This window comes from Onychomys torridus, chromosome 3 (genome assembly GCF_903995425.1).
Source record: "Onychomys torridus chromosome 3, mOncTor1.1, whole genome shotgun sequence".
NCBI lineage: Eukaryota > Metazoa > Chordata > Mammalia > Rodentia > Cricetidae > Onychomys > Onychomys torridus.
Window position 1 is genome coordinate 62,904,316 of NC_050445.1, and position 16,137 is coordinate 62,920,452.

The window sequence follows — 16,137 nt, forward strand, 5'->3', positions numbered from 1 at the left end:
GCTGTCTGGGAGTTGGGTCTAGGGAGAAGGGATACATTAATAGCTTCCTTGATAAGTACAGGAAGAATTTAGATCCTAAGGCTTTAGTAGAAAGTAAAGCCAGTTATCTTAGATGAACACTGTTTACCTAAATGGAGGAGTACTATCAACTGTAGGAAGACATGGCTACCAGCAGCATTAGAAAACCCGAAGTTACAGCCAGGCGAGTGGTGGTGCATGCTTTTAATCCCAGCACTTGGCAGGCAAACCTAGTCTACAATGAGAGTTCCAGGATAGCCAGGGCCATGCAGAGAAACCCTGTCTCAAAAAACCAAAAACAAAACAAAACAAAAAAAGGAAAAGAAAGGAAAGAAAAAAAAAAAAAAACCCTGAAGCTAGATGCTTAGACTATCTGCAAAAGTTGTTAAGGAATGTCCTAAGTACTAGTCTCTTAGTAATAGTCCTTAATATGAACCCAAATGCAGATGTGATTTCAAGGGTTTGTAGTTATTTAATTAGATAAGTTTATCAATAGGAACTAATCATAATTTAAAAATCTATTCATAGTGACATCAAGCAAAACTTTAAAAACGAAAGAACTAGGTTTTGGATGTGGTAACTCAAATAAGTCAAACAATAGAAATAAAATATGTTTTTCTTTTCTTGGTTTTGTTTCATTTGCTTTTTTTGGTGTTTAAAACCACTTAGGATCATTAAACAAAACAAACAACAATAACCAAAAAAAACCCCATACTCATAATAAGCAGCAGAATTTTCAGAGCACAAAAATTCTAATGTTTCTATAATTATTTCTTATGGACATTGAATATTCTTATTGTACAAATTATATAAAATATTTGATAACTACTTTAAGGAAGAACTCAGTCATAACTTGTGGTTAGTACCCTACTGGAACAGGGCCTTGATATTGTATGTACTGAACCAATACAATACAGTTGAGATGCTTTTCAGAACCTCACCAAGAACTGCTGGTCCTAACTAGAGACAGCTGTTTGTATTTCAGTTTTTATATCTGTGAGTAGAGTACATGGCTGTTGGATTTCCTAAGTGGAAAATTTAGGATCCCTCTCTAACCTGGCCAAGTTGAGCAGAACCAAGGGCCACAGACACTTCATCCTCAAATCCCACAGCACTGTCCTATGCTCAGATCCCCATTAAAATGTCACAGTCCAATACTCATTAGACCACATGCCTAAACAGAAGAAATATTTGGAACATACCTTCTCTATAAAGTTCCCCCAGGAAGGTAATTAACCATATTTGTGTTAAAATGGTCTTTACTTTCAGAAGATCATAATCAACCTTGTAGTTCTCTCAAAGTCAAAAAAAAAAATGAAAATCCAAAGCAAAATATTACAAATTATACTTTCTTCTAAAATGAGCAGAAAATTACTAAGAGTCCATTCTAACAGAGTGACTATGCCTTTCTACTAAGCCAACTTTTGGTATGCTCTGATACCAATGTCCACCTTGGTGAATGAAGCTGAGGGGTTTGGAGAGGGTTCTGGAGACTTCCATGAATTTATGAAGACAGAGTAAGAAATGTGAAAGGGACACCACCATTCATAGCTTTACATCTCCCTTTCAACGTCTCACAGATCTGTAATGTTCACCTGCAGACAGATTCAAAATTCCCATCAGCCCAGCTAGGCAATATAGGTGCTTTGTGGTTTTGACGAAGCAGACTACTTTTGACTTTAATTATATGCCAGAAAAATAGTCAATAAATATTGATTCCTCGTTCATTTGGCTTGTTCATTAAAAATTTCCATAGTGATTTACCATGAATGTTCACTCTTTAATTAGTGAGATTCAAGAGCATTTCAGTCAAAATATTTGTTGATGGGTAAAGAAAATAATTAAAATTAAAATAATTAAATTAATTTATTCAAGACAAATGACAATTACGAAAGTTTACCAAATTATTAAATGTCTTTATGGATGACTAAAGAAAGCTTGATTGTACCCCACTTTTGAGCTAAACAATGAGATAGCAAAGAACAATTACTTCACTGCCATGCATCTAATGTTCTTATATTAGATATTCTTTTTAAAATGTTTATTAGATTTATTTATTTACTTATTTATTTGTGTGTGTGTGTGTGTGTGTGCACTATGCATGTGCCACGGTTTCTGTGGAAACTTGTTTTAGAATGTTATTTTAAGGTATATTACTTTTGTTTATGCTGTAGAAATTTGCTTTAATGGTACAAAGATGTGTTAAGATGTGTTGCATTCTTTTATGTTGCATTAACTCTGTGAAGCTGTGTTACTATGCCTGTCTAAAGCACCTGGTGATCTAATAGAGCACTGAAAGGCAAATTAAGCAAATTGAGGCAGGAGAAAGGACAGGCAGAGCTGGCAGAGAGAAAAATAGAAGAAGAAATCTGGGAAGAAAAAAAGAAAGAAGAAGGAGTGAGAGGTAAGAGGACGCTAGGGGCCAACCACCCAGCCACCCAGCCAGCCATAGAGTAAGAGAGTGAAAGTAAGATATGCAGAAATAGAGAAAGAAAAAGGTCTAGAGACAAAAGGTAGATGAGATAATTTAAGTTAAGAAAAGCTGGTTAGAAACAAGTCAAGCTAAGGCTGGGTATTTATAATTAAGAATAAGCCTCCATGTGTTTTTATTTGGGAGCTGGGTGGTGGCCCCGCAAAGAGCAAAAGAGTAAAAAACAACCAACTACAGAAACAAGAACAACTTGTGGAAATTGGTTCTTTCCTTCCACCATGTGCATCCCAGAAACCAAACTCACTTTGTCAGGTGGTATTGAGCACCTTTACTAGCTTACTAGCTTAGCTACCATGCTGGTGCTACGTGAGGCAGTCTTGACAAAGAAGTGCAAGTATTCACTGTAATTTTAATGACTTACCATTTAATGAATTCTATCTTTAATTATGTCTTTAACTTTAGTTTAAAATTCTGACCTCCAATGCTGAAAGTGAATGCTTAATACACCCTCAAACTCTTCTGGGAAATAAATAGATGTTACAGTAAAGATCTGACTTGGTATCAAACATCAAGGTGTCTGAAGAGTCCATTCAAGGGGGATCAAGAGAGAGGGGACAAGGAAGTGAGGAAACTTCTCAGGGGAGTGTGGTTGGCCTTGGGAACCTCCTTACTGATTGAAGTGTTTGATAATGGGGTCCTTCCTTCTTACTGAATTTTAAACTCATGTTAAGCTTGAATTTGTGTGTGTGTGTGTGTGTGTGTGTGTGTGTGTGTGTGTGTACACACGTGTGGTTTTTCTCCTTTTTAGTTTCTAGTTGTGTGGTGGTTTGAAAGAAAATGGCCCCAAAGGGAGTGGGACTATTAGGAGGTGTGGCCTGGTTGGAGGAAGTGTGTCACTGTGGGGGTGGGTGTTGAGGTCTCTTTTGCTTAAGCTTTCCTCACTGTGACAATCAGTCTACTTCCTGTTGCCTGCAAGATGTAGAAATCACAGTTCCAGCACCATGTCTGCCTGTATGCTGCCATGCTCCCCACCATGATGATAATGGACTGAACCTCTGAGCTAAGCCACCCCCATTAAATGTTTTCCTTATAAGAGTTGCCATGGTCATCGTATTTTTGTCACAGCAATATAAACCTTAGCTAAGACAAGTTATTTTGCTTGAAAAAAAAAAAAAACTTTTTCCTCCTTTGTTTGCTTTTCATTTTCTGCTTTGAGACAGTTCTCATGTACCTCAAGATAAATTGCTTTAAAAAATTAATCTAGTAATTCCCTGTTTAATTCTTATAAGCCACAGACTTCTGAGTTTTTGGTGTATTTGACTAAAACAAACAAACAAACAAACAAAAATCTATACAAGTTAAAATGACAATAACTACCACTTGGGTAGGATGCAGTGGGGAGGAGTTGGAGGTGGATTTGATCAAAACAAATTATATTCTCTAATAAAATTCTCAAGCAATAAAATTTAAAATGCAGTGCAGTATAACTGTTCCTTCGTTCTATCTTCTCATTGGTTTACTTCACTTGCTTCCTCTGGTATTACTTGCTACAAGTACTAAGTCAACAGTGGAGACATGTGGTAAAGGTGCTTTTAATAGAACTACATTGAACACATTTTTAGTTTTAAAGAAAATTCCCGATTTCAGCATTTATTATGCACAGGAGGTCTGGTCAAGACTTGTTCCTCTCACATCAAGGTAAAGCAGTTGCTTCACAGTTCTAATTGGATAAAATTTATTACTATAGATAGATGTGATTAACTGTCTATCTTCATTCACTGAAATAACAAAATTTTCTTTCAGCTAATATGTGAAATATGAGTTCTTGTCTTTTTTAATGTTAAACCAATTTTGTGTTCTTTGAACAGGCATACCTTGGTCATGATACATCATATCTTAAGTTATATTTCTGGATTTGGCTTGCTAATATTTAATGTTTATATTTAGCAGTTTTTCTATCAACTGAATTTTCAAGGTCTGAGCCTTGAGTTCATTCCTGGGTCAGCTAATTTCCTTTTGTAGTAGATCTTTTAGAAATAAAATTGAAGGGTCATTTATTGAAAATACCTATGCTTCACTTGTCTGAAATATAAATTTTTCTGTATTTTGTGTTTTATTCATGTTTTCTTTTCTTTTTTTTTTTCTTTTGAGCTGAGAATTGAACCCCAGGCTTTGCGCTTGCTAGGCGAGCCTCTACCACTGAGCTAAATAATGTTTTCTTTTGAACAATTCTTCTTGAATAGCCCAGGCTGGTATCAAACTTGTGGTCCTGTAGCTCCTGCTTCCTTAGGAGTGGGGCTGCAGGCGACAATTGTCTTTCTCATTTTTAAAGGCACTGCTGCCTTTAGATAGACTGTAGATGGATTTTCTTTGGGCCATCAGCTCACAAAAAAATGACATGGAGATTTCTTACCAATTGTGAAAACTCAGCCTGTAGCTTAGGCTTGTTTCTAACCAGCTCTTACAACTTAACTCAACCCATTTCTATTCATCTACCTGCTGCCACATGGCTGTGTCTTTTATCTATCCTCCTGCTTGTCTTGTCCCCTCTGTTTCTGGTTGGTGACTCCACCTTGCCTTTCTTCTTCCCTAAGACTCTTCCTGCCTAGATTGGCCATTCAGCTCTTTATTGAACCAATCATAGTGATACATCTTCACACAGTGTAAAGGAATATTCCACAAAAGTGGACAGTTTATTTTAAAGTTATTGTCCTGATATCTTCTGGCTTCCACTTCACTACTTTACCACATTTTTTTTATTGGTTAATTCTATTTTTATTTATTTGTTTGGAAATATCTAGACTTTTAAATCACATGCTTTTTAATGCAGAAATCCAATTTCTGGATATCTATCTAAATATTATAACAGGTAAAAATGAATCAACACATCAAGTAGTTCACTGTGTCATTATTAAGAAATCTTAACTTATTATAACTCAATCTAAGTTCTATCTTCCTTTCTTTTTTTGTTGTTTGTTTGCTTGTTTGCTTATTTTTTTTTTGAGACAGGGTTTCTCTGTGTAGCTTTGGCACCTCTCAAACTCACAGAGATCCACCTGCCTCTGCCTCATGTATGGGATTAAAATTATATGCCACCACCGCCCAGCTTACTCTTGCTTTCTTAAACAGGAAGCTTTCCCTGTTTCCAGACCTAGCTGGTTATAAATAACCTAACCAGTGCTGACTATAAAATTTTAGCTAACTCTCATCTACTTGGTACTTGGTTTGACAAGGTATACTTGGTAGTCAAATATGTTTCAGGCAGGTGATAAGATTCCAAGAGAGAAAGTGTAAGTGACCATTGGGGTTCTCATACTTACAGGGTTTTGTGAAAAAAAAAAGAAAAACAAAACACTAAATCACACACTTGTGACCCCAGGACTTGGGCCACCAAGACAGGAGATCACAAGTTTCAGGCCAGTGCAGACTACACAGTGAGATCCCATCTCAAAACAAAATGAAAGCAACAAACAACTACAAATATTAAAAGGAGCAAAGACTTTTTTTTTAATGAGAGCGAACTCTCTGTCGGCCATGTCACCCCATGGAGGCAGCAGTGACCTTCTCTGCAGTTCTACTGCCTGTTCCCAGGCTCACGTAGAAGCCAGCACTTGCGTGTTTCTGTTGTGTTTTTAGGAAGGTAGTACAATTATTTAAGCGATGGTTTACAGTCTTTCGCCCAGCATTACCACTGTTGGAGCTTGCCAGTTAGAATCCACACAATGTGTGGAATACACAGATCACAGCATTCTGGGACTTCTTTTGATGAGGTCTTTGTCATGTTTCATTGTTTTATGATATTTATAAAAACTTTAAGATGAATGGAGCAGTTAAGACAACTTCCAGCCTCGGAGCTGCATAGGACTTGCTGTAAAGGGACATCTAGAATGCCCCGTGACCTGCTTGCTGTCAACACTACCATGGTGGTGGCCGCCACTAGGCTCTGGCTGGAGTTAGGCTCTGTAGCAAGAACTTAACTAAGATGATCCATAGTTCTCACATGTAAGTTCCTCTTAACTACCCCAGGTTTCCTTCAGTAGTCTATGGAGCATGTTTGACCCCTCTCTAAGAAAACAGACTCTAAATATTTGAAGCTGAAACAGTATCATAATAAGAATCGTGAACTATACAGATGCTCAGGATGGACATTTTGAATTTCAGGGGCTTTTCAAGGAAATCTATCTGAAGTAAATTTAACCTCCCATTCTAATGCTAAAGCAACATAGTAGCTCAGCTACAGATGCCACTGCCATCCCAGGGTCCAGGAAGCAAGGTAGAGATCTCATTCAGACCAGTGTTATTGAGGTACTGAGCAAAGATAGCACGGAAAAGTCATCATTTTCACAGATGGAAAATAATATTTGACAATTACACAGTGTAAAATAAAGGGGATTTGAGATCTGTTAAAACCCTTGATGAAAAAATGTTAAATTTGTTTTCTATAATTATGGGAAAGGCTTAAGAATTAGAATACATCAAACAATGAATTTGTATGCATAATCTTTAGTTTCTCACTGTCTCTCTAGATGGCCTGGAACTTGCTCTGTCAACCACACTGGTGTGGAACTCATATAGATCTGATTGCCTCACTCCTACCCTCTGGGTGCTGGGATTAAAGCGGTATACCACACACCTGGCCTTTTACCAACATTTTTTAATAAAATACCTGTGTTGCTTGGTTTAGTTCTGACAAGGATACATACAAATAATGTTAAAGGATAATTTAAGTGTGGTAAATTTTTGTAAGGTTTGAAAATTAGTTTCATTCCTCAAAAACGCCTGGAAATCCAATATTGAGAGTCAACTAGCTACGCAGAGCTTGTCAGGAAGTCAGCCAAGGTCAGTGGGCGGAATGGATGCTTCTGGCCCTTTCCTTCCTCCTCTCCTCTCCTTCCCTCTCTCTTTCACCGTTCCACTCTGATACAGTCTATCGCCGATCTACTTCAGGAGCTGCTCCAAGCCCCAAACACCACTAAACCTTCCTTTTAACCCCCAGAGCTGGGAAGCGGAGGAGAACTGGCCAGTCCTGAGAGATAGCGTGATGACTCTGCACCTAATGGGCAGCCATGATGGTGACTTGAGTCCTGTACTTGGTGTTACGGAAGGTGGCAAAGGTCTTTCAGGACTGGATGGGCCATGTTGGGTCTGCAGTCTAACTCCCTATTCTCTTAGTCTTTCGTGTTCCCTAGCAACAGAAGCAAAGAATCAATTTAGAAAAATGCTTTCCAGAACATTCCATCTAGCTACTAGCCAAGCCACTTAAGTTTATGTGATCAAGTGACTGAAATTCAAGGAGATTTGTCATTGGCTGCAAAACTGAAAGAACATGGCTTGATATGTATATTGCTGAAGTCTGAGGTGACGGATTCCACTTCCACCACAAGCAGGCATCGCTTTCAGGAAGAATTAGTAGTCTCCACATCTCACTGTGAACTGCCAGTGTTGCTAGGGAAACTGATAATTATGTGGAAAAATGGAGGGTGCAGAATAGAAAAGGGTTCAGAAGAAATGTAAGGTTTTGATCCAAATCAGCATGTTAATAGTACAGTTTGTTGATCTTCTGTAGTCAAACAATTTAATAAATACCATTAATTATATGTTTGACAAGACACCGATTTCCAAACTGAAAGACACGAGTAAAAGGGAAAGGCTACTGGTTACTGATCATACCCTCAGTATACCACAGCAAGACCCTGTATTTATAATGAACTACAATTAAACTTTCAACACTCATAAAGGTTCAAATCTCCACATTGGCTTGATTTCGGCGACTTCTCTTTTGGCCTCTTCCAGGTATAAAAACTGCAGCTGCACCTGCTGACAGCATTACTTACCTGTGCCACAGTCACTTGGTGCCAAGCAACCTTGGTAGGCTGGAGAGGAAAGAGTTGTCACCACTTCTACATTCAACACCATAAGGCCGATCCAGAGCAGCTGGGGACCTTCCCGAGGCATAGCCCTCAATGGTGCACCCTCGAGGCTCTTCCCTGGCAACTCTCTTGAGGCATTACTTATAAGCTATCCCTTATTTAGGCACAGCCCAGAAAAAAAGACATACACCCAGTAAGTGCACTCGAATCTTCATTTAAATGAACATTTTTCCATTTTTTGCACTTTGAAGGATTAAGAAGTTACTTCTGAAGTTAATGCTACAATATAAACAGCTGCTTATCGGAAACATCTTCTGGAAATGTCTGTGTGTCTGTGCGTCTATGTGTGTGCACGTTTGTGTGTGTGCATGTGCTGGGGTGAGGAGGCAGCGCCTTGTTTGAGTTGAGAAGAGGTCTCTTGGTGGACCTGGGATCTGGGGGGGCTGGCTGGACGGGAAACCTCAGCCACACTCTCAGCTCTTGCTCCTCGTCCCAGCGCTGGGGTGCTGGGTGCACGGCACGTGGCTTTTCAGTGAGTGCTGGGCTCCGAACTCAGGTGTAGCGAGTACTTTACCCACTGAGCCACCTGCCCAGCCTGAGAAGATTTTAACAGGAGAGAAAGGCTGTCAAAAAACGAAACAGCCCATCCTTTAGTTTAGCTCTCAGTCGTTCGAGTGTGTTGCCAGGTCACTGTGACGCTGCTCAGGGAGCCCCTTCCATCTCTTCAAGCACGCTGTAAATTCGTGTAAAATGAAGCAACCAAAGTCTTCCAGTCTCCATATTTATGTGTACATGTGCTCTTACATTTTTAATGTAAGAATGCACTATTTAAATGAAACACTCATTCATATGAACATATGTATACATAACCTCTATGAATAGAATGTGAATGTTCGAGAACATATAAGTGACGCCCGGATCGTGGGTGTATCTGATGCCAGCTATGTTCTCTATTTATTTGGTTTTTGGCAAGATGGACATGGGGAGCATACGTAGGACCCCAGATAAAGAACAGAACTGAAGAGAATATCTCAACTGAGTCTGGAGAGCTTGAAATAGGCGGCCAGCCCTCTCATGCATGAGCAAGATTCTAAGGGTGGGGACAAAAAGAATGGACTATTATCTCCAATGCAATTTACTAAGTGCCTTTATTCATGACACTTTAAAGTCAACACTTGTGGTTGCCTTTAGTTGGGACTCATTTACACTGAAGCGTTTTATGTCTGATATGAGCTAAAATGGCAGGCTCTTGTTCTGATAAGCCTTAGAAGGTGGTTTGAGTCTGGGGATCTCCAAGTCAGAAAAAGAACTTAAAAGTCGATTACACTGTCAGCAACAATGACATTGAGGTGAAGAGAGACCAACCTTGATTCAAGCCGTCCTGACAGGACGTTTGCCTGACTTCCATATTCTCCATAGTGTCTCCTTTTGAGACTTCTCCAGGAGATGTTCTCCTCTCAAAGATGTTGTTGTTGTTGTTAACTTGAGTCCCATTTTGCTTCAGTAGTCTGAACACCTCAGCCTCCAGATCTCTAATCTAGAAAACAAAAAGGCATTCACAAATTTAATGTCCCACACCCCTCTGGGAAGAGCCGCCCCCCCATCTCTGTGTAGTGGCTGTGAAAATCCTACTCACCCGGACTTGCAAGCCTTGGACCTCCACCAGATGAGCCTTCTCCACCTCCTCCAGCTTCTTTCTTTCCACTTCCTGTCTCTTGATGAAATCAAGCTCTCTTAAGAAGAAAATAGGTTCAATTGTAGACGACTTTTAGCAAGTGAGAAAGTGTGGACATTCCTACAGAAGCTCAGTGGGACAGGCACCTAGAGAGCTATTTAAATAAATCTCAAGTATAGCTCGTGGAGAAGTTTATGGCAATGAAAGAAATGACACCTTTAATGATGTAATCACAAACACAGGAAGCATCCTGATTTTTCTCTGTATGCTGTTCATCTGGAATGCCTGATTGGGAGCATGCACACTCATGTGGACAGGAGTGACTGTACTAATGACTCCATGGGGAATTCAATGGTGATAATTTCCTGTCAGTAGAAATGATTCTCTATTTCCAATACATAAGGCAACAGATGGAAGGAGATGGGAAGAGCTGAAAAGAGTTCGTTCTGGTGAGAAGATAGCAGGGTGGGGTGGGGGGACATGACACACTAAGATGATCCCGCACACCTCCATGGGTAATACCAGAGAAGGGGACACTCCTCCATTCTGAGTGCTTCTGGTAGAATATGCAAATCTGGGCATTTCTTAGAGATAGATATTGTGCTGTTAGCAAAAAGTTACAATGGTAATGTATTGATTGAGTTCACAGTGACAAAGAACTTCTATCCTCTTTTAAACAATTCATTGCCGCTATCTGTTTCAACTATTAAAATATTATTTCTAAGACAGGAAAAAAATATGATGACTGTGACACACATATTTAGCCTCTAAGGTTTGTCACAGAAAACCACGAAAGGTACTTGGTGTTTGGTCTAGTAAGTCAGAAATAACTCATGAAAATCTCGCTGGGCATGCTCGCTAAGATTATACCCAGGCCTGGAAGGTGGGGGGAAAACAACTGTAGCTCAGAAGAGAGCTGCTGAAATTTCATACCAGGGTGTGTTCGGGGCCTGCCACACTGTTGTGACCTGGGGCCCTGAGAGCAGAGGATGAGAAACTCAGGGTGGAAGGTCTTGCACAGCCGTGTTCACACATCTATCTACAGGGGCAGGCTCTGCGGTCACTGATTCGAAGGACACAGGCAGAAGCAGCCCCACCCATGCCCCAACTGCTCTTCTGCATGTAGCACCTCCAACTGTCAGCCAAGCATCCTGGACAGCTCCAGCCACACGGCTGATTTCTAAAACATAAAGATGCTCCCAAAAAGAACCAAGACGTGTAAGTGTTTGAATAGTTACTATCAAAAATCAAGAAGTCAACTGATAACACCCAAAATAAATTCCCACAAGAAAAAGTTGCTCCCCTAATCTGTGGTGACTGTGGTCTGAAAAGGAAGGCCCAGCCTGCCCTCTCACACCTCTAAACAGTATCAAGCCATTGGGGATGTGCCTTCTTCAGACACACCTCTGTTCCAACTGCTATTTGGATCACTGGGGAACGCTTACTTTTGTTGAAAATCCTTGATCAACTTCTTTGCTTTGTTGTATTTCTTTTCCAAGGCCTGATACTGGCTTTGAGTTTCTTTCAGGTGCTCATTCACGGTGTGACACAGTGTCTGTGCCTCGATCCAGTAGCTCTCCAACTTCAGCATTCTTTCTTTATTCTCCTCAATATTCTGTTGAAGTTGGTTTTTTTCTAGTTCCCACCTTACTTTCTCCTTTTCTGCTGCTTGCAGCTGGAGAAAACAAACGTCAAGGCAACAATAATTTAGGTGTGTCTGCAGCAACCGCTGCCCCACACTCTTTCAGTTCGTCTTCAATACAATTCTACTGTTGTGTATGCTCAGCCATCAAAACAGCTCGAGACGTGCAGAGCAACAATGCTTTCCATATCCACAAAGGATAATATGGAAGGCTCGAAGAAAGGGAACGATTTGCTCAAGGTTACCCATCTGATAAATGATGAAACACAAATCCGATTCCAAGTCCCATGGACTTCCTCTGAAATACAGCAAGCAGGAAAAGAAGCCCAGCATATCACTAATGCAGTCCAATCCACGCCAACACATGTCCTTTGAGAGCATAGTAAGTAAAATGTAGGAGGACAGGTTGAAAATTAACGAAAAGGGGAATAGGGCTAGGCAAGGAGAGAGGAAGGGAAGGGCCAGTGGTTCTCAGCCTCCCTGAAGCACAGTTCCTCATGTTGTGGTGACCACCCCACCAATTAAATTACTTTTGTCGCTACTTCATGACTGCAATTTTGCTACTTTGTGAATTGTAAATACCAGTGTTTTCTGATGGTCTTAGGGGACCCTGTGGATGGGTCATTCTGAGACCCAAAGGTTGAGACCCACTGCACTAATGGCTAAGAAGGGACTTAGTCATTCAGCTGACATTTGAATTGTTTTCCTTAAAACTTAGACAAGTGGTCCAAGTTTCTAAGAGTCCAGGTTAGCATCTACACAAAGCACCTGTGCTCTCACATCTCAGCATCCTTGCAACACTTTCTGGACATCATCTTCATCTGATAAGCGTGAGCCTCTCTTCCTGTGCTTTTAACCCTTTAGAGGATGCTATTAGGTTCCTGATTTCAAGCGACATGAACAGTCGGTCACTCAATATATTCCAGGAAGTGTTATAAATGTCTAGATCTTTATAAACCTTAATATACACAAAGCATAAAAAACAAGGCTAAGTAAAGATATAAATGACTGTCTGATTCATGTAAATCTCTGCAATGGATCAGAGAGACAGCTTTGTGTTGTTATTGTCTCCAGGTACTCTTAGGAATATGGGGCGCAGTTTTCTCTAGGCCTCCCGGCTGAATTCGAGTACAGGAGCGAGGAAACCCATCTGGCTTTGCTGTTGACACATGTTCAGATGAGGTTTAAAGGACATAAGAGCACCTGCCCTTCAAGTTGCTGCTCTGTCAACCTTCTCTGCTTTCTTTAACTTATCAGTGTTCAAAATGAAAACATTCTGAAAGTATATAGCATTGAACAAATAGGAGTACACATTCACACAAATATATATTTGTATATCACAGGTATAGTTTGATGAAAAAAATTTACTAAATACATTTGGACAAGAAGTTACAAAGTAAAAATTACTTTGAAATGAGGAAATCTTTTTAACATGGATAATATCACAATTACATATTTCCAAGTGTGGATATCATATACCAATGTAGGAAGAAAAATATAAAATAGCAATTTTTAGTCTTTTCTAAATTAAATCTTCATAGTCAAATGACTATGCCTATCTAGGAGAGCATTTGTAAACACAGGGGCCCTTTTTCCCTATTTGTAACCAACAGTTTCAGAAGATCAGCTTTTCAGCTTCAAGAAATAGTTCTCGGGTAGAAAGGACTTGGTTTTTACTGCTTCTGTAATTAAGTGACGTTTTATAGCAGCTGTTTATGTACCAGCCACTGCTAACTTAGAACTTAAGATTCACAGTGCGAGGCTGGCACCATGAAGGATTATAAACCAGCTTTGACTACAGAGCTCCAGAGCATATTAGTGGAGAAGGCCATTTAACCAAAGTAGCCCAGCTAATTCATCTCCATTTAAAGTGCACGGAAAATCCAAAATAAGCATTCACTGTGAATGAGAAAACAGATCACTAATGGTGGGGAAAATTATTACCACAATTTTTAAAAGATCATGGAAGCAATACAGCATAGCTTGAAAGGAAATGAAAACTATTTTTAAATCTCTAAAAATATACATTTGTTAGAACTAAACACAATAGATAGAATTGTATCTTGTACAAGAATTTTGCAGTTTACTTTAATGTCTCATTTCATATAGATTAAAAATATAGTTTTTTATTAATTTTTTTCTCTTCAACAAATTTAAATAATGCAAACTAAGTATGTCTCAAGATTTCCAGTAGCCCCTAAATCTAGATCAATATACAATATCATAGAGAGAGTTTATAATATTTAATTCTTAGACATGGGAAGTTGTTTTCTAAAAAGCAATTAATATGCCACATTAAAACAATACATTGCTTCTATAATTTAGCTAAAAAAATCTATTTATTATAAGGTAAATGACATAAAGGAGATTTGATATACCAGCTTGTACTTAAGAAATTAGTCCACAGTTCAGGTGCTTGAGCCATTAAAAATATTATTTTTTGAAGAAATTTCAGAGAGAATATGAATAGGTATAACATTTAAGCTATGAAGTGCTGTGCGGCTTTCACTGGGGTGTGTGCGGTTTGCTTGCTCCCCAGAAGGTCTGTCTATGCACTTAATAATGAAACTCTCATGTAAGTATGCTCTCAAACGCGCAGGAGCAAATCCGTTAGTCCTAGGCTTCCAACTCCTCAGAGTGTCTGAAGTTTAAAGAGTACAATTCAAACACCACGTAGCGGTGCTTACCTTGGTCTTCAATTTTTGAATCTCTGCTTCTGTAACTGCATGTTTGATTTGCAACTGAAAATTGAAAAGAAAAAAATTCTCAACTAAGAGTGTTTCTATATTTTTAAAGACTCAGCAGCGAGAAGAATATCTTATGACACAATAAAAATCCTAGGAAACCGCTGCAATGCAGCAGTTTGTAAATTACAATGTCTAGCGTGTAAAATGACTCACTGGGTGCAACCTAATTAAACACAGGGTTTATGGCTCACAGTCCCTAACATCCGATTAAGTTACCAGTTTAATTGCTCAGAGGCCAAAGAAAAGAAAACCCATTTCTTGGCCTCTAGGGCTCTTCCTTTATGATCTGAGCGTCCTGGGGCTGTCCTTGCTGAGGCTGGCCCACTGAGCGGCTTGAACCAGCCAGTCAACGAACGGCCCCGGCAAGCGTGAAGATTCAGTCCCACATCTTGCAGAAAGGTGGCGCTGTGGATCTGTGAGTCGCTCTCACATTCCGCAGAGCAGCTCTGCGGCAGAGGAAGGAGGGGACGCAGCGGCTCTGAGAAATCTCCGGGTTTGTTTTTCGTTTTTCCTCCTTCTTCTTTTTAACAGCAGGAAAGGTACAGATTCAGATTTCTGCCCTCCAAAATATCTACTTGTATGGAGACTCCAACCTCAAAAAGCATTTTCTACAACATAATAGTCGCCTTTGCCATCTGTTTGCTCCGCTCCCCTCCCCCACTGTTTTCTTTGTAACGAGGGGTCTTCGATGCATCATTCCTTTCTTTAAGGGCTAAACGCCCTCCCCGAACTTAAAGAAAACACTTTATAGGTTCACAGTTTGTTCTCTGAAATCCCTGGGAAAGGAGGTTTTTGAAATTCCCAATTCTCTCCGTTTTAGAGATCAAAACATGCACCCTCATCATCTGCGTTTTGCCCACTGGAGGGTCTGGGAAGGGGGCCCTCTGCACCAAACCCACTATGTGTACACCGGGCTTCTTCTAGTTACATTGTACTCCGACTTGGTTTAACACACACTTACCAAAGACACCCCTTCACACACACACACACACACACACACACACACACACACACACACACCCTTTTTTTGGGGGGGGGGGGTCCACAGTACTTTGGAATTACAACTGCCCAGGAAGGACTATAAACTTATGCTATTACTACAACCAAGTAAATTTAATGCCGTTTACCAGTCAGCCAAGAAATGGCTGAGGGAAGGGCCTTGAATTACAATGGGAAGTAAGCTTTGCAGCCCACAGCACCTTCTAAATGGTTCTTCTCTGGGTTTGCAGCTTGCATGTCCTTGGCTTTACTGGCCTGCTGGGGCACGTGGGAAGGATAATAAGGGAAAGAAGGGAGTACCCAGAGTTCTGGTCTCTTTCATACCATTGGCCTAGTCGTCCTGCTCACTTAGCTGCCTTTAGCAGATGCCCAGAGTGTGAGTGTGCCAAGCAAGGGAGCTACAGCAGGCTTTCTCAGAGAAACTACTGGCAGAGACCATTTGTGCTCACCCGAAATCCTGGTCTAGATAGGTCTTCCAGATGCAGCAATGCCAGGACACCCAGGCTCAGTACCCAGCGGCACTCTAACTATAAGCCCACAGTGAGCACGGTGATCAGTGATCTAGAGTACAGTGATGTGCCTGAGTTGGGGAAAGAGGCTCAGAAAAGAGAATCAACCTGTCTAGCTGTAAAACAAATCAACACTAAATTAGATTAGAACTTGGATGTCTGGGTTCTGATATTATGCCATTTCTCTTAAAAAAAAAAAAAGAAAAAGAAAAAAGATGAATTTATAAACACCCATCAAGGAGGGGC

The 16,137-nt window shown here is 40.1% G+C and overlaps 1 protein-coding gene across 9 annotated transcripts in view; it reads right to left on the reverse strand.

The window, feature by feature from the left end:
- Ppp1r9a (protein phosphatase 1 regulatory subunit 9A) overlaps positions 1 to 16,137 on the reverse strand; it is a 262,484-nt gene that overhangs the window by 38,153 nt on the left and 208,194 nt on the right. For all 9 annotated transcript variants that reach the window (XM_036182883.1, XM_036182878.1, XM_036182886.1 and 6 more), the window contains 4 exons: positions 14,324 to 14,377; positions 11,440 to 11,669; positions 9,956 to 10,052; positions 9,685 to 9,856 (listed from right to left, as the gene is read on the reverse strand). In XM_036182883.1, coding sequence (XP_036038776.1) covers positions 9,685 to 9,856; positions 9,956 to 10,052; positions 11,440 to 11,669; positions 14,324 to 14,377 — 553 coding nt within the window. The remainder of the gene's footprint in view (positions 1 to 9,684; positions 9,857 to 9,955; positions 10,053 to 11,439; positions 11,670 to 14,323; positions 14,378 to 16,137) is intronic.